Source organism: Tuber melanosporum (assembly GCF_000151645.1).
Source record: "Tuber melanosporum whole genome shotgun sequence assembly, scaffold_265, strain Mel28".
Lineage (NCBI taxonomy): Eukaryota > Fungi > Ascomycota > Pezizomycetes > Pezizales > Tuberaceae > Tuber > Tuber melanosporum.
In genome coordinates this window covers 62,822-85,174 of record NW_003298936.1, presented here as the reverse complement: position 1 = coordinate 85,174, position 22,353 = coordinate 62,822, and the positions used below count along the sequence as shown (strand labels likewise).

Below are 22,353 nucleotides of genomic sequence, written 5' to 3'. Positions count from 1 at the left end.
TAATCAAAATTCATTTCTTGGAGAGGGAGATCATCTAGGTAGGCTCAGATTTCACTGATTTCATTTATGACTCCTAAGAGCAAAGTAATATAGGTAAAGTAGAACAGAATCAAAGAAACAATATTAGATTGTTAAGATCTCTTCTCCATTACTTAATGATATCTGAAAGCTTGGCTGGCACTACAATATTTGTATTCCAAGTGTCTGTGTTTGTGGACTACATCAATCTATTATACAATCAGGTACCTCTGTGATTATAACTTCCAATATCGGGTATTCTTCAATGTGCGAACACCTGGAGACCCTGAAAATCACCACACTTTCTTCAGTAATCGCAATATAGCTAACTGGAAATCATACTGTTCCCAATACTAATTATCCAATTGTCAGGTTTTTTAAACTTATAGCCTAATTCTTAAGTCAAACTGTGTTTGCCCTGATTGTCTCCTTCATTGATGAAATGATCAGTTTCAACTACAGGTTACATCTGCGAATGTAGTACAAATTGCAATCTTTCCAGATCACTTGGCTTCAAACCATAATACCATGCTACCCAACTGACTGATATCTTTCAGAGGACCTCCTAATAATTCGCATGAAGCTATTCCCTCAGATTGACAGCTAATCATTTGCTTGGCAACCCTGGATTCCTAACAGGATTTCGATCACCCTGTTCTAGTCTTAAGAATTATTCCTGCATCTACAACGTGTTCCGAAACTCAGTAGTAACACTCTACAAAGTCTATTGGCTTCTGTAGGAGTGTTCCTGCTTGTTCTAGATACTTCCAGCTATCATCGGATGGGTGCGAATGTACTGGTTTTTTGTTGCGATCCATTATGATTCGAAACCATCTCTTCGTGTGAAAGCGTCCCATTATATATGGCGCAAGCCACCAATATCACATCTTTGAAGCCTAGTGACTCTCTGGGTAGTTGACGGATTTACTCCATTCCACTTCTCTGCCCTAACCGCTGGTCCCCTCTCATATATCCAGCATACTAGATGCAGCCAGATGGTCAGCAGTGAAGTATATGGTATTATTCATACACCTTCAATTGAGAGACATTATAGTCACAGGCCGCAACTGAGCTTGATTTGTATAATGAGGTGCGTACTCCTAAGGGGACTGGAGTGACATGTTGGAGACCAGTGATTCCAATTCTGAGAGGGGTTACCCTTCTTAGACTGGTTCCTAGGTAGCAGATCCCGGTATTTCTAATAGGGACATACTTGTTTATTATTTCAACTTCATGCGCATACTTGTACCCACTGGTCTAGCATGAAATCTGGTTGTAGTAGTTGATGGGTTGGCTTTAGCCACCGGTTTGAGATTTCCTTACTTTGGGTTTTCTTCTGTTTGGTTAGTGGTGTACTGTCGAGATAGGGGATTTCCTTACTTTGAAGAATGTGTTTTGTGGACTTTCTGTAACAATCCTACTCCTCTATACTTAGCTCTTCAACTGGTAATGACCTTACCTCTTCTATTGTCCTGATAGCTCTATAACTAAGAAAGTTCCTATTGTCACTATCACTTCTGATAGCGAGGATAATATTGTACTGGTATTACCTTTTAAGAGCAAGACCTTTTTCTCACATAATGTTGTGCAAGTGTGTAGAGAGTAATGATTCAACATATAGTATAGGAAAGAACATCAGTGACTGCATGAGGAGTCTGTACCGGAGTTCCTTGGACCTCACTATTTATACAGACACCTCACTCAACCATAATCCTGTGTGACCCATACCTTCACATCACCATATCCTATGATTCATAATTGTGAGCCATCATATAACAATAAGCTCCTATTACACACAAGTGCAAGTCATGTGAAAATCTTTATTCTATCTCCTTAATCTGCCTTGTTACAATCTGTTTTGTGACACTTTCAGTGTTTACCCTTGTAGATAGCCATGTGGGAAACTTGTAGTAGAGCTTTGTACACTGAGGGCTTGTTGGGTAGGGATAACTCAAGACAAGACCCATGCATGTTGAAGTCATAGAATCTGAAAATTGGGTGCCTGGTTGTTAATGTTAACCTTTCTTCATTTAATGTTTTTCTTCTGAGTGCAGGAAAACAAGTTGTCGTAGAGGTATTGAATCCGCATAGTAATGAGCTAGTAAAACCCTTCAACAGTATTGTACATAGAAACAGAGAAATAAATGGACCAGAAAAATCCAAAAAGAACACTCAGATACAGGATATAAATATTATAGTACCTCCTAAGCCTTTTAACACCATCAGGTAAAGGAGAAGAGATCTTAACAATATAATATTGTTCACACGATTCTATTCTGCTTTATGTTACGCTTAGTAGTCATAAATGAAATGAGTATAACTAGATCTTTCCTAGACAAATAGCTGTCTATGAAAATGAATCTCAATTGGCCCAGACCACTCTGAGTCTATAAAGCTCGCCTCTGTCTAACAGTTGTGCCCACTTTGTAAACTGATCTGACATCTGATTCTGATAGAAAAATTGTGTACTTGTGAACTCAATTTGGGATTATGTTGTATGATAATTCTTTGACAAATAGGTTCGAGTAAATCACCAGTAATAGATTTTTATTAATCAAAGAGTTTTTTTTTTGTTTTCTGGAAATATTTTTAGAGCGATTGATACAAGCCTAGCTGGCTAGAAGAACTGTGAATTACAATAACAGGTTTTTTTTTTTTTTTACTTACATAGATTGAATCTGGCCCACTTGGTTGTTGTAATATGAAGGGTTTCCAGTGCTTGAAGATATACTGAGAGTTGTAACAATCGCTCCTCGAATGGTTAGTTCTTGGCGTTGGGGAACGATACTTCTCTTCTTCTTCTGTTTCTTTCCTTTGTCTTATGATAGCACTAGGCCTCTGCCAACATTACCGATAGTACAAGACCTTTTTCTTCTATCGGCAACACCTAGCGTAAGCTTTCTCTAACTCTTCTTCATGAAGAGCTTTCCTCAGCATAACAATAAATGTTGCAAATAAAGATAAAGATGGTAAAAGGGTTTTATATTCATTAAAGTAATAAGTAGGAAAAGTACTTAGAATTCAATCTAATTTTATTTAAACTCGTACTACCAACACTGGCATACTATGAGCCCCCGCTGGCACAGGAAGACCGCTAACCAGTATGCCACTAATCCTAAGCTAACTAAGTCTACGGCCCTCTACCTGCGATGCACGAGTCATGCCTGCATGCGAACTAATTACAAGACCATCAAACAACCCAGCGCCTGCCCCAGTCCAAGTTCATAGCCCCTCTGGTATGAAGCCAACCAGCACTAAGTGTAGCCGAAGCTGAGCAAAAGACCGACCTGACCAGGTTCCTCGTCCAACAAACATAAAATCACTACCACCCGGTCTAAAAACCGTCCCACAAAACCTCCACCACAGTCGAAAACCAAACAAACACATAACCTAAACCTACAGGCGAAAATATGGCAGAGAGGAGGCAATCAACATGTTAACCTCTTGTACCTGCATGCCAGGCCGTCGACCCTATGAACCCACTTTGCCAGTTGCCTCTGGAGAGCGTACTGGTGAGGAGGACCTGTACCCGCTGCCTGTCCCACAAACCAAATATTATAAACAAAAGAAGTACATAGAGGTAGTAACAGACCAGAAAAGATCAGTGGGACCTATCTCCTACCTGTAGTGCCATGCCTCCGCCTGCCAAACCCGTAGCCAAACCAAAGAAACCAAACAAACCCCACAAAATCCAGCACGCAAGACCCAAACAGTCCAACCAGGTGGTCGCAACTCACTATCCACACAGGTGGCCATCAGCTAGCCGGTCCATTAGGGAGCTTACAGCATTCAGCAGCTTCACCCGACAGCCTATGCTAGACTGAAAACACTTAATTAGACCCCATCCAACCTGACCCATGCCCAACCAGTGCTCGCAGGTGCCTCTCTCCCTACAATCAGCACCCTCCAAGCCCCACACACCAGACGCCACAGAACCCATCCAGCCCCCCTAGCCCCTCAGACAGGTCAACCATCTGATAGTCACAGGACAGCCCATACCTAGTCCTGTCAGGCAGCTACTGACCTTGGCCACACCAACAGAGCCCCATCCCCCAGGGCCTTGCAGATGAGTGGGGCCCACCAGCCACAGCTGGGAGCCACAAAGGAGGCAGCACCAACACCCAAAGGCACTAGCACCAGCCACACCATCCAACCCAGCTGAACCAATGTCCAACCAAGCCGGGAAAGAGTTGGCAGAGCCAGCTAAAGCCAGCCCCACAGGTCCGGCAACAAGCACAGACCAAACAATGGGCAAGAGGCGCCTCCAACTGACACGACAAGAAGGAGCAGGGCGAGCGAACAGGAGTAGACAAATAGAAGGTAGGCCCTACTTGCAATGGGTGAAGCCGCCAACCAGAGACCACAACTGAACCACCTAAATGGACAGACAACGCGAGTGTCTGGCAGCCAATCGTCCCACACCACCCCAGGCAGCAATGTAAAACCACACCAGGGGATAAGAGTTTTCAGGGTCAAAGCTATCCCTACCAAAGTGAGGAGGAGACACCTGACTGAACCACTGTATATGCCACAAGGACAAAACTCTAAGGGAATGGTGATAAACAACATCGTAAGACTCCGACCGTAGAAACGAAAATGTAACAAAGAGGGGCTGGGCGGGTACCGCCCTCCCAACTGAAGAATGATGTGGCCGGTATAACAAGTTGATACTTGGGAAGGTCATCAGTCTAACCTAAGAGCTTTTTGTATTGTGAGAAGTAAGGACACTGTTAAAACCCAACAAGAAACATGAGCTGGCCTGAAGAACGACACGGGTGATCCCCCCAAACACAAAGTTCAATCTCCCCCAATCGAACGCGAAACCTGAGAGTAGACAATAGACAGGACGCCGAAGACATTTTACCGAAAGGGGCTAGTAAGTGACAGTGATGAAGAGCTTGAAGTGACAGCATCGTGAGAAGCTATCAGGCAACGAAATGAGAAGCAAACAAGTAATCCGTCACATAACACCTAACAAACCTCAACACCAAAGACCCTAGGAACTACTGAGCGAACTCAGATATCTCCCCCAGAATCCAAGACATCAAGGCCCACCATGGGTGTGAAAGAAATGCTGGGGATGAAGCGACAGCAAGGACAAGGAAAAGTACTTAGAACAAAGCGTGAAGAGCCTATCCTCCTCAGCTGTACCAGTCTCCTTATATAGTACTCTTCCCACCCTAAGTCATGGGACCTAAAGTGGTTACAGGCGCGCAAGTAAATTCTAACAAACAAATCATTTGACCAAATTGGTCCAATGTACAAAACCCATGACCTTGTAGTAAGGCCACGTACAAGAACCCATAAACTAATCATAACACAATAAATAAGTCATATGACCACAGTGGTCACATGCACAAAACCCATGACCTCAGAACGAGGTCATGTGCAGAACATAAATCATATGTGTAAGGCATATCCGCAAGGTACACTTGCAAGGCACACTTGCCAGGTATATGTCTCATGACTCATAATTGAGTCAGGTACGAAACATAATAAATCATAACATAATAAATCATATGACCTAAATGAGTCATGTGAAAACTTTTTCCGTGCCAAGTCACATTCGTGACAAGAGTGCTGAATATTTGTTTTACTATTGATTCTACTAACGATAGGAATATTAAAATCAATTCACAAATGTAGATAACTGATAAGTTACTTATATTTAATGGAATTTGTTATTACATTAATTATAAATATATTATTATATATTATATAATTTAAACTTTACTTAATAAATACATTTTTTTAAATCCGGTAGTTATCCTAGTTACAAAGATTGTAACCTAATCAAAATCATATCAGGAAGTGTTTGGCATGTCCTAATCTCAAATCATGATTTCGAGTCAACCTAATTTAGTTTTAAAAAATCTGATTTCAAATTGCCAAGACCTGATCTCAAATCATAATCAGGCCAAACACCCCCTTAGTTGGTACGCAGACGTGAGCAAACTTATTCGACACAAGCGTACTCGAGCACGGCACTTACACTTCTAACGAGCCGAATCAAGCAGTTTGTACTAGATGTCACAGCAACTATTGAACGTCTGAACCTTGCACCGCCCCTATACATCGATAGTATCATACAATAGTAGCACGCGACGCAGAACGGGAGCCTCATAAGACTATCCTGAGGATATCAATCTAAAAAAAAGGAAAAATAAATATTTAGAGTATAAGTATAACACGAATTGTTGTAAGCAATTACCGATCTGCCAGAGCATCCTATGCAGCTTTCTTTTTGAAAAAAGCTGTCAACTTAGGCATTCCCTTCTTGTCGACCATTTGCAGCTCCTTAGCAGCACGGCTAACATTTCTCTTCTTCTTTTCCACCGCCTCCACTTCCTTCTTCCTGCGTTTTCGATCAACAATCTCTTCGTTTGAGTGGCTTCGTTTGAGTGTATAGTCGTTGCGCGCTGCCGTTGCTTCCTGGCGAATTTTGACTAATTCCGCCAGATAATTGTCCAAAGGTGTGAAATCATGTGACTTCCGCAGACAATCAGAGAGCACTTCGGCGAGACAAACGGGTAGATAGCTATTTGATATGAACTCGCTTGCGACTCGTATGCGTAGGAGATCTGAAATCTCTAGTGAAGCCTCTGCGAGCCGGGGTTGTCTGGATTGAGAATCCGAAGGTGTAGGGAGAGCTGGGGATCCCATCCTAATAGCCTCTGTGCCGTCCACTCCCCCCCTCTCTCCGACATTATCCTCCAATTCCTTCACACTCCTAGCACCCTCCCTTTCCTCAGCCAATTCGGCCATAATCTCGGCCACCGGCCTAGCCAATGGCTTCCGAACAAACTCCTCCTCCATGGTGGCCGGCAATTCCCCTCTTGCCATCCGGACACATTTCCCATGCAAAACCTTCAAGAGCTTCTCCCGGGAAGGTTTGTAAGCCTTCCTACCACCAATATCCACACTCTCACAAACGGCGGCAAGTCTCCTCTCTGTAACCTGTGACTTGATGACGAATTCCCAATCCCCCTCCTCCCCTTTAGTAATCTCTTCAAGTAGATCGTCTACTGGCAGAAACATGTTAACCACATCGACTGCGCCGGTGGGGAATAACCGGGGTAAAAGCACGAAGAGCGGGTCCATAAGCGTGCAGATGTACATGCTGCCATCCTGAAGTATCTGACCATTTCTGAGCCATTTAGGCGGGCTGGATAGTTTAGACGGCGGGGTGAGGAGCCATGAGCGAGGTGTTGAGGTGGGCGCAGTGAGTTTGATGATTTCGTGTAGGCCATGAGTTGGGTGGACCAAGTAGCGGGTTGGCACGAGAGTGTGTGGGTGGGGGAGAGTAATGATTTTTAGGTCAGTAGAAGGGACCGTAGAAGGGAGGAGAATGATATGCGGTGGTTTATTTGGAGACATCGCAGGATTTTCGAATTGGGTTCGGAGCCATGTGCATGACAGTGACGCGTTACCATCACAGGGAGGACGCGCCGTAAAAAGGAAGAATCCGGTTGCGGTAAAAGTGGGTTCACTTTAGGTCACTCGAGTTTGGTTAAATGATGCTCTTGGCGTGCCTTACTTCGGAAATCTCTGACCCGGGTTCGGCTCTCTTCCACATGGCAAGTACTATACCCATCCTCTACTGATTACTAAACTGAATGGCGAGATGTGATCAGTGCAAATCCCCGCACAAACATCCCATGTGGCGGCTCTGGCCCCAAGCGTCCCAAAACCACACGTTGAGGAGGGCAAAGCCCTTTGTCTCAAGAACTGGACTGCTATTTGAGAGCCTAACCAACCCACCAACTCTGAGTAGTATTTGGGAGCAAATCACGCCAAGCCCTTGATTTGAAATCGACCGAAATTTCCTCCCTTTGTCCCTCACCCATATCACCAAATCTACACCTTCTCACTTCTCCACACAGATATTCAGGAAAGATGGCCCGTAGACCCGCTCGCTGCTACCGCTACTGCAAGAGTAAGTTTGATAACTTCTCTAAGGTTTCCTGGAGTGGCAGTAGGCTGGCCGCGGTCCTAGTTGGCTGGGAGGATCCGCTCCCTTGCGCTCCAACTGCTTCAAGACTATTGTGGGGGTTTGGAAGGATTTGGGGAATAGGTTCTGGTTACTAATACATTTTGTTTTCCAGACAAACCCTACCCCAAGTCACGCTTCAACCGTGGTGTTCCCGACCCCAAGATTCGTATCTTCGATTTGGGACGCAAGCGTGCCGGTGTTGACGAATTCCCCCTTTGCGTCCACTTGGTTTCTAACGAGTACGAACAACTTTCTTCTGAGGTATGAATTGTTCCTCGTCCAGTGATGATGTTAGAGGGTATTGGCATATTTGGTGCATATTTGGTGGTGGCCGGATGCTGATTTGGACTACGAATCAGGCCCTCGAAGCTGCCCGTATTTGCGCCAACAAGTATCTTGTCAAAATTGCTGGAAAGGATGGTTTCCACATGAGAGTCCGGTATGCCGTATGTTCCGGTTCGCTTCGTGGATTGTGCTAACGCACTCAAGTGCTCACCCCTTCCACGTTATTCGTATCAACAAGATGTTGTCTTGTGCTGGAGCCGATAGACTTCAAACTGGTATGCGTGGTGCTTGGGGTAAGCCTAACGGAACTGTCGCCCGTGTCAACATTGGTCAAATCATTCTGTCCGTGAGGACACGTGATACACACCGTGCGACCGCTATCGAGGCTCTGAGGAGGTCCCAATATAAGTATGTCACCCAGCATTTGATAGTATCTACAGAGCTAATATGTTCTTAGGTTCCCCGGTCGCCAAAAGATCATTGTCTCTAAGAACTGGGGCTTCACACCCCTTCGCCGCGATGAGTACCTTGAGAAGCGCCGGGCAGGTGGGGTCAAGGTTGACGGAGCATACGTTCAGTTCTTGAGGCCACATGGGCAGTTGGAGGACAACATGCGCAGGTTCCCTGAGGCATTTGCTGCTTAAATTCGTTAATAAGTGGGTTCGGGGTGGTGTTGTAAGTCTTTTGTATGTCATATAAGAACGTTCATGGCAAATATACGGAACTTGAGATTAAACTGAGGAGGGGAATTGTTGTATCTGTTTATTGATTATACGGCACCATGATGCTGCTGCGGCCTTGGAATGTACAGAGAGCTCTACCGGGACAGAAGAGACCAATAATAATATTATGAATGCCTGACACCCATGCTGACCCAAACTTAAATCCCACGGTTACTTATCTGCCCCTGGCGCCTTCCCCTCCTCTAGCTCGCCGATAAACCCCTCCAACCAAGTCCCCCCAACCTTTCCCCTTCGCTTGTTCCTGACTTCCTCCTTCCGCCTTTCCAGATCCAGCTTCCTCTTCCTCTTCTTTTTAGCCATTTCCCCCCTCTCCCTCTCTGTCCGCCTCCTCTCCTCCTCTAACTCCTGAAACTCCCTTTTCCTATCATCTTCATCCTTGCTAAACCGGTAAAACCCCACTCCCTTTGTGCGCACCTCGCTGCCGGCATCATAGTGTACTTCATCAACCCCCTCCTTCTCAATGGACATTGCCGTAGCGAGCATATCCGAAGTTGGAACTGAGGAGAAATTCGCCGTCTGGAAAGCCCCTGTTTGTATTCTTGGTCCATAGGAGATTGACTCCGGGGCCGGTTGTGCGGCGAGGTGGTGGTGGGCTTGGGAGGGGGGGATTTGTTGATCTTGCGCTCCCTGTCCGGCGCGGGCTTCGCGACGGAGCATGCGGGCGAGGGCCTTTGAAGAGATCCTTCGGGTGCGGCCCAGGTCGTCTGTGTGTTCTACCATTTCACCTCCCTCCTCCTCATCAGAGGAGGATGAGGAAGTACAAAACTCGGGCTCACCCTCTTCGACCCACTTTCTGTTAAAATCTACCAGCCCATCCTCCTCCACTCCATCTCCACCACCACCCTTCCGCAAGCGCTCGTAAACCCCTGCTTTAACAATCAACTTCTTCCGACTTCGGACCCATTCCTGCTCATCCGGATCGCCGCCCAGATCCCGGCTCGTCGGCCTACTAGCTTCGTCCCTCGCTGCGCGCGCCGCAACGCCACGGTTCGAAAGTGGCTTTTGCGATGGCCTCGTGCGAAACTGGCGTGGGCGGGTGCGTGCCAAAGCGAGTTCAGTTGCTAACGCATGAATGGAAGATTGGGAGAGGGGAATTGGGCTCTGTTTTGATTGGGACCCAGGGGCACCGTAAAGGGACATTATGTATTATTTTCTTTACGGCTGCAGCAGGTTTGGGGGATGTGGTGGGGCGGTGTGTAGGTGGGGAAGTACGGTGGTTGGGGTTGGGAGAATGGAGGCAGTGGTTGATAAGGCTCAGGTTTCGATACTACCGTATTTGCTCGGACAATGCACTACTCGTATCTCCGGGTGGCTGGCGATCATCCTGATTTGGGTTCGCTTAGTTTCAGCCAAGCAATCGAGTGATCTCCCATGATTGTTAGGTTCCGGATTGGGGACCTCAGGGCATGCTTCTGGTCTCTTTCAGCCCTATGAAATTTGTTAACAAATCTAGCTGCCTTCTATCTCAACCTGTAACCGTGCCAAGGTTCCTGCTGATTGTGGAACAGCGCGCTGTTCCAAATCTTACAGCACGTCTATGACGGCCTCTCAGCTCAACCTAAGATATCAGCTCAACATTAGATTTTCTATCTACAGAGATTTCAACCCCCTACCAGCCCCTCAAGAATCCTGTATCAATGCCTGAAAATTACAGCGATATCGAGTCCAAAATCGGAGATGCCTGTCAAAGGTTATTTGAATGTGATAAGCCAAATATTGTGGCCATGGCACATGAGTTTCAGGTTCCAGAAAGCAGTCAGCAGGCCTGGTGGAAGGGACGGCAATCGAAATCACAGCACCAACCATACAACAAACACCTCTCTGATGCTGAAGAGCTCGTAGTATGCATGTATTTAGAACGCTTAGATACAATTAGCACCTTTATGCCTATTCCTATGATCACAAATTGTGCCTTAAATGTAACAATCTGGCAAATAATCCGGAAACCACACCCCTAACTGTAGGACCTATGTAGACCCTTGGTTTCCTGAAAGGGACCCACAATATCTTGTTCGTAAACAGAAATCTCTTGACTAAAACCACAAGAACACGCACAATCCAGATAGCAAACTCAATTGGTATATAAGATATAAATCATTTTGTAAAGAAAGGGGTATTCAAAATTGTGATCAATGGAATTTTGTTGTGACTGGATTCGGAATAGGGATTGGAAAGAATCAATGGATCGTTATATTGGATCTTAATCGTCAAGTCTATTTTCCTAGTTCCAGTAAGGTGTTTCCCTAGGTTTTGAGTACCCAGCAGAGTAAGGAGGCAACACATCTACTACCTTACTTGAGTTTAGCAAAGTAAACTAGAAACACATAGTGATTAGTTGATTGAGGTAAGAAACAAGAAAAAAAGAAATAGCTGATAGGAGGTCAGCATTTTACACTTTGGTTGTGATGGGAAATATCCACTCAACAGTTGAAAATATGTGCTCAGCTTTTTTTTTTTCTGAGCCTACTATGTCCTACAAGGACTGGATGTCACTTGCAATTGAGCAATATTGTAGTGAGTACGAATTGTTTCAAGAATCTGCGCTATACTCTTGACCAATCATATCTGAACAATTGGGGGCCTATTCTGTGTCGTGTTGGTTAGGCAGAGACAACCTGTAAAGACTCAGAGTAATCTAGGCCAACCAACCAAGATTTGTTTGTGTAGATAGATATTGTCTAGGAAGGCTCAAAATACACTCCTTTCATCTACGACTACTAAGATTGAAGTGAAATATGTAAGGTAGAATAGAATTGTAAGAACAATATTATATTGTCATGGTCTCTTCTCTATTGCTTGATGATGTCTAAAAGCTTGAGAGGCATTTCAATATTTATATTCCATGTCTGAGTGTTTACAGACTACATCTATTTATTGTACAACTAGCTACCTCTCTGGTTATAACTTGCAACATCAGGTATTCTTCAAAAGTGCGAATACCTGAAGACCTCGAAAATGACCACACTGTCTTTGATAATTTTGATATTGTGAACTAGGAACTATACTGTTCCAAATAGTAATTATCTGATCTTCAGAGTCATTAGACTTATCATCTAGTTCTCAAGTTGACCTGAGTTGGCACCAATTGTCTTCCATATGAATGAAATAATCAGTTTCATCTGCAGATTGTATCTGCTGAGGTAGTCGTAATTTCAACCTTGCTAGGTCACTTGACTTTAAACCTCCCTAACTCCAAATCCAATCAATAGATATCTTCCAGATGGCTTCTTGCTAATTTACAGGAAGGTATTGTACCAGATTGACAGATAATCCAATTGTCCGCAACCCTTGGTTGCTCTGAGTAACCGGATATCAATCATCATTAGTTTGGAGAACTATGCCCACAGCCACCCTGCATTTTAGTGCTTAGTTGTAACACTCCATGAAGACAATTGGATTCTGTGGTAGTGTTCCTCCTAGTTCTAGACTCTTCTAGTTATCATAGGATGTGTGTGAATGTATTAGTTTCTCCTTGATATTCTTTAACATTTGATACCATCTCTTTGTGTAAAATCGTTCCGTTACCTATGGCCCTTGCCAAAGTTATCACAACTTTCATGCCTGTTATCTCCCAGGGTAGTTGACTGATTTACTCAATTCCACTTCCCATACCTATTTGAAGGACCAATCCCATAAATCCTGTGGACAGGATCTGGTCGGATTGACCACAGTGAGAAATATAGTGTTATGCTTAGACCTCCAATTTGGTGGCCTTTTAGTTACAGGACACGACTGTGAAAAATATGTATAATGATAGGCCCTGCAAGGGACTAGAGGGGGCAGTTGGAGACTAGAGATTCCAATTCTTAGTAGAGTTACTCTACTTAGTGTGGTTCTTAGGTATCAGATCCCGGTATTCCTAACAGTATTCACCTTTAAGCCATCATCTTCATGGATGTTATTCAAGATCTCTACTTGCACAAAAGACCTTGAAGATAGCTCTTGGAGAAGAAGAGGCAATTGAGGAGTGCTGTTTGACTTTTACTTCTTGGTAGAGTCACTTGGCAGAAGTATTCATGAAACCAGTCTCAGATGACTAATCTACCTCGCCAAAATGCCACCTTTCAATGAAGTGTAAAGTTGATCATGACTGTTTACTCCATCGCGACCGTGACTATTCACAAATCTACATCTACCAAAGCCTCCATTACCTAATTAATTAATTTATTAATTTCCTCTACCGTTCTTACCAATAGTTAAGTGTTCTGGAAATATGAAGTATGCCGTAAAAAAAAGACCTCCACCTAAAACCACACTGAGAGAAATGAGCCTTCCAGAGAAGGGCATGATAATCGCCTTTTTCTACTGCCTCTGAAATATTGCCTTGGTGGCTCAAATTATTAAACGCCCATGGACAACAGTTAAGAACTTTCTTATCTGGGCATCTTAATGCCAATTTCTTGAAAATGTTCCTCGCCCCAGTCGCACCCCCATTTTGAGTGGTCAACAGTATCGTACTATTATACAGGCAGCCAAGTCCAACTGGAAAATAACCAGATACACTTTCAGGGATCACTATGTACCCAGTATTTCTCTTGATACTGGTAACTCTTTGTGCTACCCAGAGTGACTGGATATGATTACCTACTAAATTTGCCTGTATAGTGGGCTGGATACTCACCGAAGCAAACATTAAGAAATGGATAGCCAAGTCAAGACCTAGGCTAAAGCCTGATCATGTAGTTAAGAGATTGAGATGGGCTACAGCTCATAGGAACTGGACAGCTAAGGATTTTGATAGGGTAATTTGGAGTGACAAGTACAGTGTGGAGAAATCTAAGGATCCAAAGCAACAATGGGTATTCAGAGAACCTGCAGAGAGGTGGTTGGCTGATTGTGTACACCCAAAGGAGAAGGATAAGGGAATCTTGCTTATGGTTTGGGGGTGCTTTTAGGGAAAAAGAAAAGGTCCATTAGTTCCTATTACTCAAACTATCAATAAGACCAGGTATGTTAGACTTTTAAGAAGATATCTTTTTCTTGTTATTCATCAAATGATTTCTTTTGGTATACAACTCAAAGGTATTCTTTTTCAGCAAGATAATGCTCCTATTCACAAGGTATATAGTGTTATGGATTAGTTGGAGAGAAATAGTATTGAGATTGTGAACTACCTCCCTTATTCCCCTGATTTAAATCCTATTGAGCATGTATGAGTTGAGCTTAAAAAGCGATTACACCAGCAGTATCCAAGGATTGCAGATACTTCAGGAGGAAATGAGGCTGTTAGAAGAAAACTTGCACTTGTATTACCATTAGTTTGGGAGACAATTTCTGAGGAGTCTTTTGACAAGGTGTGGAAATCAATGCCTGATAGGGTTGCTGCAGTTTTAGAAGTAAGGGGAGGTTTTACAAAATATTAGCTAGTTTAATTTATGGCAAGTCAATTGACCGTTGAATGTTGAGAGGTGCCATTGGTTGCTGATCGTAAACTTAAACACATATGCGTGCACGCCCGTCGACAATCCTACCTGCACTGCGGCACCATATAGCGCAACTGCAATTAAACATTGTCTCAGGTCACAAACAATTCTGCCAATTGACTGTATATGCCATAATGAGTATATATATTACACAATACGGTTGAACAACTTCTTCAAGGCAGGTTAGGAGTAGCAGTTTAACAATAAAGCCTGATAATCAATAACCAGAAAACCACTATGAGTAAGAACGAAGCAAAAGATTTTCTTGATAGACAGGCTAAGCTATAAAGTTTGTATTTATTCTACTTTGATAATTTACATCAATGATAATATTGTATTCGGTATTGGTAGATTACGGAAACAATTTACTGAAATTGAATTGATCCTGAAAACCTCTACAACATGGATGAGACTAGGATTCTGCTTGGATTTTGTAAGTCTGAAAAAGTTATTGTTGGAGCTGATAAGTTGCGAATCAATGGTGCCTTAAGGGTACAAGGTAAGAAAAAATACTCTTAACATAAGCAACCAATAATAAATATATACTATAATACCTGGTTCACAGGAATTAATTGTTGTTCTTGATTGAGCTTGCGCAGATGGAACCTTACTTGATCCAATAATTGTCTTTAAAGCTGCAGAGTTAAGAGAGGGTTACTTTGTTGAACAGGAGGATATTGCTTCCAATGTGCTGGTTGGGAAGAGTCATAATGGGTAGACAAATTGTATTAGCACTTGGATGGCCTGAGCGGAACTTTAGAGCAAACAGCCATTTGCCAGTAAAGGCTAATGGAAAATGGAGAATGCTCACACTGGATGGCCACTCAATACATCTATCTTGAGACTTTTTTCTTTGGGGAATCGAACACCATATTATCATCTTTTGCCTACCACTGCATACAACAAGCATTCTGCAGCCACTAGATGTTGGATTATTTGGGCCGATGAAGCACTATTATGCAACACTAGTTAAGCAACAAATACAACATCCTAGACGCCGGGCTGGTATACAGAAGGCAGACTTTTATACATTCTTTACACAGGCACGAGCCCTAGCCTTTACCGAAGTTAATATTGAAAAGGCATTCGCAGCTGCAGGAATGTGGCCCTTAGATCGACATCGAGGATTTAGAAAAATGCCGGCATTTGATCCCTCAAAAGATCCAGATGCTGAAGCAATTTATCCTGAACCTATGCACGGAACCCAGTTAGCTTCAAATTCACCAGCTTGCTCATCTCCGGAAGTACTCACATGTCCAACAAATCTACTCAAATCCTCTTTCCATTCAACAAACTCTCATGGTAAATATCCAGAAGGATTTCAAACAATTCCTAATTCGCTTTGATCTCTGTCCTCTTTAGGTACTCGAATTCATCATCGACTAGATACAATTCGAATCCTACAATCACCAAGCAGTGAGCGAAACTGTCAGGACATTCATACCCATGTAGGATTACTTTTGTCCGCAGCGCAAAAACAGCTTGCAACAGCTCAGCTTACTCAAGTAGTCCAGAAGTAGGCCAAGGAGGAAAGGCTCAAGCAAAGGCGGAAAAGAAAAGTAAACAGTGGTCACAGTATTCCAATGGGTGGTAGGGCCGTTATGGATGGAGGTGAAATCAAGCGAGTTATGCATGAAAGTAACATTCAAGCTGAGAGCGATCTCCACAGTCAACTTGAACGCTTGAAGAAATCTAAGACAAATTTGTTAACTAAAATTCAAACTCTTACACATCGCATCATGAAATCACAGGAATGGGAAACCGAAGAGCAAAAACCTTTTACTTTCGGGCCAACAGCGACAGGACAGGCAGAGACAGAAAACTGTATCTGAAGGAAAACAGCCTAGAGTCTTCAAATTAGCTTCTCAACTCTCCAATGAGCGTATTCACCAACAGGCAAAACTACCCGAAGTCACCAAAAAAAATTCAAGCAAAACAGACTCAACTTCAGGACTTTCTCTCTTCCCGAAACTCCTCAACAACTCCAGTACATAGTTTACTTTCAGATTCTGACTGTGAATTTAGTCAAGATGGATTAATTATGACTGACTCTGGTGATGATATGGAGTAAGCATACCTTTGAATATATTCCAAAGAGTGATTCTAACCATCCAACTTCAGGTAGGACATAATATACCAGGCTTATCGTTGTCAACTTCTGCTCTTCTGTTAAGAACAGCCCGGGGATGGAGGGAGGGGGGGGGGGTAGAAACCGATTCGTAGGAAGTAGAAAACTTGTTTGTGAGAGAGGCAGCGGGAGATCAGTTGGGGGATTGGTTAGTGCTTTGGTTTAGTGGTTGTTATTTCTCTATATTGTTGTGAGATGTTTGGATGTCATGGGTAGAGGAAATAATTACTGTGGAAGTCATTGTTGCCACTCATCGTGAGGTTGCTCCCATGGCTTGTAGATGAGTGACTTTTCGAACCCAAATCACTTAAGGGGTACGCTCCTGTTCGGTCAGCCGGCTGCTCGCAAGGTAGGGAAACACTTTAACCGGGAACTTGTTACCTCATGTGAGGTGATAAGTGGAGATGGGCTTGTTCTGCCACAGATGATGATTTTGCCTGGTGTGGTGAATATGGAGGACTGGTCTATGAAAACAGGCTTGGAAGATGATATTCTTCTCTTATTCTTAGAAACTGGATACTCAAATGATGTTCTTACTCTTGGTTGTCTATATTACTTTGAAATAATCTCATCGTATCGACAGATTGGAGCATATATATTGTTTCTTCTATAAGGACATGGATCTCACAGCACTAGTGACTTTATGGAATTATGTGATTAACAGAAGATAATTACATTTTGTCTTTCCCCTCATCCCACTCACCTCTCACAGCTGCTTGATGTTGTGGTATTTTAAGGATTGAAATACTATTACGCAGAGGTGGTTGACCAAGCAACAAGAACTGGATTCTCGGATTTCAATAAACTGGAATCTTTCTCTGCAATTACATCAATTTGGGAACCAGCATTCAAAATGTGCACAATACTCTCCGCCTTTTGATAATCTGGTCTATTTTTTTTTTTTTATCTTCTTATTTATTTCTTCAGTTATATTTGCAGTAAGGCAGGAGGTCATATCAGCTAATGCCATGTAGATCCTCACCTCCACCCCACCTTGTTCTCCAGCAGCCAGAAGAAAAACCATGAAACAAGTAAGGCTAACTCCAGCCACCAGGTACCTGATCCTCATATCTCAAGAAATGAATGCGGAGAGGTCATACCTAGAGCCACTGATATTCGACTAGCCATCGCCATAAAAAGATCTCCTGCCAGTCTCCTGTATGACTATCTACAAGTAGTAATGACAGAAAGCCCAGAACCAAATTCTTCAAAGGAAATTTCCCATCCCGACAGTATACCCCTCACTGAATAGAAGAAATCCCAAACCAAAGAAATCTCAAACCAAAGACCAAAGTCAACCCTTCTCCTACAATAACCAGATTCCTAGCCAGACCAGTTCAGATCCAGCCATGCCTCGTAAGGTTGAAATGGTGAGTAGGCAAAGTCACATAAGTGGCCTAAATGAATGCTTCGGGTATATAGCATGGGATCATGGGCAGGAGAAACCACATGGAGAGATTGTCCACCATAATCAACATGTATTAGCTATATGAGAGCCTCAAGCCATCCATTTGAGAGGGCCAAACGGACTACCCAAGGTAGCAAAAGAGGGTGCTGTAGTAGGGTACTAGCTGATAGTAGTAGGATTGCATCCGATACAAGCTAAGCGAAAAAGGGAGGAAGGGCCAAAGGCTCCAGTGCTAACCTGACTGTTACCAAACCATAGCCCTATTACTGTGTTTCTCATATAGTCTCTTATTCTCTGAGAGATAGTATCACTTAGTGGAAGAGATCCCACCAGCAGCAAGGAGTCGGAGGAGCCAGCAGAGGAGGGCAACTGTAAGTTGAATCGAGTGACTACGAAGGTAGGGTTGAATCTTACTACAAGACAGACTCTGAAGTTACTAGCCAAGGTGTTCTCCAATGCAGATCATATAAGTGGGGAGAAAGATGTCCAACAATACTAGTGCAGGCTGGAAATGTTGAGAGGAGACCAACCATGCCCAAGCTAAGTGAGCTCCTATTAGCGCTACAGAACTACTGGCCAAGCCTATATAACTCTCCTATCTAGGAGACAAGAGACTAGAGAGGCAGAGGCAGGAGAGAATGCGAGAGCTCATCATACTCCTAGGCAGGAACCATCGAGAGGGCAGAGGGGAGAGGTAGAGTCCATGAGAGTTACAATGGTGTTGTCAAACTATGTGGGAGGAAAATAGGAGTGACGTAGCTTGTTTGATAATCTAGTCTTCTACCATTTATTTATACCTGCTATTATTCTTGAACATTTTGAGAAATATGCCCAAAGTACAGAACTATGCTATATTAATACTGTTCTGCCTCATTCCTTCGAATTACCATCTTCCACTCCACAGACAATTCCTGCTTTTAGCAACATACCAATGCCTTGTCCCAAGCTGATACCATATCAATCACCTTCAAGCCTGCCCTCAATATTATTATTATTGGCATTATTGCTCATAGGTACATTGCAGTCCAAGCATAAGATGTTCTTCAACAAATGCGACGAGCTGAGCTTGCCTCAGCAAATCTTCAAAACTGTACTAGCCATCCAGTCGACCAGAGGCTGTCCCCACGAGCTATGGCCGGGAAGAGGAGAACCTGGAGAATCACTTCCAGGTAATTGTGTGGAAAACAGACAAGAACTGACAGAGTGATACTACTTTGAAATTAGAAGTATACAAGGTTATCAGAGGACCAGGGTTAAGGTAATTGAAGTTTGTTCTCACAAAAGTGTAATAGTATTGGAGAATTGTTAAGGACTCTAAGATACTAGTTTGAAGTCACAACAGATGTAGTTCAAGGATTGTTGACTGTGGAGAGTAACTATTGGTAGTCAATCTTTAATGGGAACAAGTTGGAAATCCACATAGTTATCATCTGGAATGAGATACAATAGACTACAACCAGTAGTATATTCAGGGGTTGTGGTTTCTCATAGAAGAATGTTAGGTGGAGACAAACTGATAAACTTCAGAGTTGTCTAAGCCAACCAAAATTTGTTTCCATGGACCGAGATTGTCCAGGAAGGCTAGGACTTCACTCATTTGATTTATGACTACTAAGAGTGAGATAAAATAGGTATAATAGACTTGAATTGTAAAGACAATATTATAATGTTATGGATTTTCTCCCTTGCTTGATGATATGTAAAGCATAAGAGGTACTTCAATATTTGTATTCAGCATCTGAGTGTTTTTGTCAACTACATGTAATTATTCTAATACTATGAACCACTCTGATAATAACTCATAAGGTTGGGTATTCTTAAAAGATGTGACTACCTAGAGACCCTAAAAATTACAACACACTCTTCAGTAATTATGATATAACTAACTAGAAACCATACTCTTCCAAATAGTAATTATCAGACCATTAGAGTCTATAGACATATGGCCTAGTACTCAAGTCAAACTGAGTTGGCCTCAATTGTCCCCAGCATTGATGAAATGATCAGTTTCATTTGAAGGTAGTATCTGTGACGGTAGTGGTAATTGCAACCTTTCTAGGTTGCCTGACTTCAAACCTTCATAACTCCTTACCCAAACCATGGATATCTTTTGGAGAATATCCTACTAATGCGCAAAAAGCTCTTCCACTGGATTGACAAATAATTCAGTGGTCGACAATCCTTGGTTGCTCTGGGTAACAGGGTTTCAATCTCCGTTGTAGGATTGGGAGTCATCCCCAAAGCTACAACATGTTCCAAAACCTACTTGTAACACTCCGCAAAGTCCATTAGCTTCAATGGTAGTGTCCCTCAGAGTTCTACACTCTTTCAGTAATTGTAGAGTAGATGTGAATGTATTAGTCTCTCATTGAGATCCTTTATCATTCAATACCATATTCTTGTGCAAAAAGGTCCCGTTAATTATAGCCCATGCGAAATACATTACATCGTTGAAGCCGATTAACCCCCTCAGTAGTTGACAGATTCGCTCCATTCTACTTTCTAGGCCTAGCAAATGGTCACCTCCCATATATGCTGTGACCGGGATCTGGTCTGACCAATGGCGGTAGCGTATATAATCTGACTTTGACACCTTCAATTCTGTGATATTATAGTCACAGGACAAAACTGAGATTAATATAGATGATGATGTTGAGCTCCATAAGGGGGCCAGAGGCGGGTGTTGGAGACCATGGATTCCAATTCTGAGAGGGGTTATCCTACTTAAGGTGGTTTCTAGGTATCGGATCCCACTATTTGTAATATGAGCTCCCTCCTCATAAGGCTTCACCTCAAATACCTTTTTGGATATATATAAAACAAATTTAAATTTAAATTTAAATTTAAACAATCAATATTAAACTTTTAATATTAATTCCTTCAGGACCCTATGAGGACAGGGTGAAAAATGTTCCATGTTTGCTTGGCCACTGTAGGAAAACCTTTTCCTTATCTTTCTTCCTCTGCTCACCATGGCATTTCCAGATTATCAAGGTGGAACTCTTTCACCAGTTTCTTCCCATTATCCATGCCTGTGGCCAGCTCCCAGGTGTTCTGGTCTTTGGAACAACCTTGTCATCTAACAAAGTACCACAGTTCACATACCTCCTAGTAGTGACCATGTACTCTCTTTCTGTAGGGGCCTATCTCGTCTTTTACAATTTTCTCTATTTCCTGTTGTAACTCACTCTCAATATCCTCAGGTTCTCTGGGAGGTTGATGTTGGTCCACAAGTACCAATTCCTTGTAAGGTTCCAACAAAGATACCTTGAATACTAGGTGTGTTTTCTATCGATCTGAAATGTTGAGCTTGCAGGCATGATTTTGTCGTTTCTTCAAGATCATGAATGGTGTATATGATTTTGGACAGAGTTTCTTTGTCTCCCTTCTTGTACAAATCTTCTTTGCGTTTGACCTAACTTTATTGCTAATTTTGAAGTCATGTTATTACTTAACCTTTATATCGTAATATTTGGCCATGGCCTCTCGTGTCTGTTGGAGTGATTGCCTAGCTTACTCGTTGATCATTTTTATCCAGTTTGTGTACAGTGTGGCTGCTGAATTTTGTGCCTTGCATTCCTTCATCCATTCAGTTTGTAGATTAAATCTATAATTTGCATAGAAAGCAGTCATTCTATGCGCGATTGTTGCTGTGTTATTGTAAGTGTGTTTGGCTAGGGGTAGTAAGTGGTACTGGCCATCTTGATTGTAGTTAATAGAACTTTGCCAATAACCTTCCAGCAGTTAGTTGGTTCCCTCAGTTTGTCCATCTGTCTGTACATGGTACGCTGTAGACATCTTCCTTCTTACCCTTAATGTTTTGCACAAGGATTCCCAAAATTCTCCAGCAAACTTCCAGTTCTTCTCTGAGACAATTTCTGTTAGTAAGTCATCTATCTTCCATATTTCCTTTATAAATGCTGTAGCCACATCCTTTGCGGTAGTAGTCTCTTCTAATCCAACAAACGTTCCATTTTATTAAACTGATCAACTACCATCATAATTTGGGTGCAACCTTGACTTTGAGGTAACTGCGTAATAAAGTCCACAGAAATTGATGGTCAGGCTGCATAGGGCATTGACAGCAGTCATAGTAGACCATATTTTGCTTGCCATGTGGATTTATTGCGTTGACAATCGTCACATGACCGTACATAATCATTTACCCAATCTGCTAGGCCTTTCTAATAGAAGTCCCTCATAATTATCTCAAGTAGTTTTTCTTGTCCAAAGTTTCCTGCTATTTTAGCGTCTTGACACCCTTCCACTATTGTTTTAAGAAGGTCCTGGTTTTTTGGTATAAATAGCTTTTGCTTATAGTAAAGCAACTTGTTGGATAGGGTCGAGTCTTTCAG

At 42.8% G+C, this 22,353-nt stretch overlaps 3 protein-coding genes; 1 reads left to right on the top strand and 2 right to left on the bottom strand.

The window, feature by feature from the left end:
- Nucleotides 1–6,246: 6,246 nt before the first annotated feature.
- Nucleotides 6,247–7,462, bottom strand: GSTUM_00001207001 (uncharacterized protein; the record flags this gene model as incomplete). XM_002838615.2 has 1 exon in its annotated part: nucleotides 6,247–7,462. The coding sequence occupies exon 1, from the start codon at nucleotides 7,393–7,395 to the stop codon at nucleotides 6,247–6,249; it is 1,149 nt and encodes a 382-aa protein (XP_002838661.1). The 5' UTR covers nucleotides 7,396–7,462.
- A 320-nt stretch (nucleotides 7,463–7,782) lies between these two features.
- On the top strand, nucleotides 7,783–9,032 carry GSTUM_00001206001 (60S ribosomal protein L10). XM_002838614.2 has 5 exons: nucleotides 7,783–7,954; nucleotides 8,124–8,272; nucleotides 8,371–8,450; nucleotides 8,501–8,704; nucleotides 8,754–9,032. Exons 1-5 carry the CDS (start codon nucleotides 7,915–7,917, stop codon nucleotides 8,938–8,940), a joined length of 660 nt encoding a protein of 219 aa, XP_002838660.1. The 5' UTR covers nucleotides 7,783–7,914; the 3' UTR covers nucleotides 8,941–9,032.
- An 88-nt stretch (nucleotides 9,033–9,120) lies between these two features.
- GSTUM_00001205001 (uncharacterized protein) lies at nucleotides 9,121–10,293 on the bottom strand. XM_002838613.2 has 1 exon: nucleotides 9,121–10,293. Exon 1 carries the CDS (start codon nucleotides 10,177–10,179, stop codon nucleotides 9,190–9,192), a length of 990 nt encoding a protein of 329 aa, XP_002838659.1. The 5' UTR covers nucleotides 10,180–10,293; the 3' UTR covers nucleotides 9,121–9,189.
- Between the last annotated feature and the right edge of the window lie 12,060 nt (nucleotides 10,294–22,353).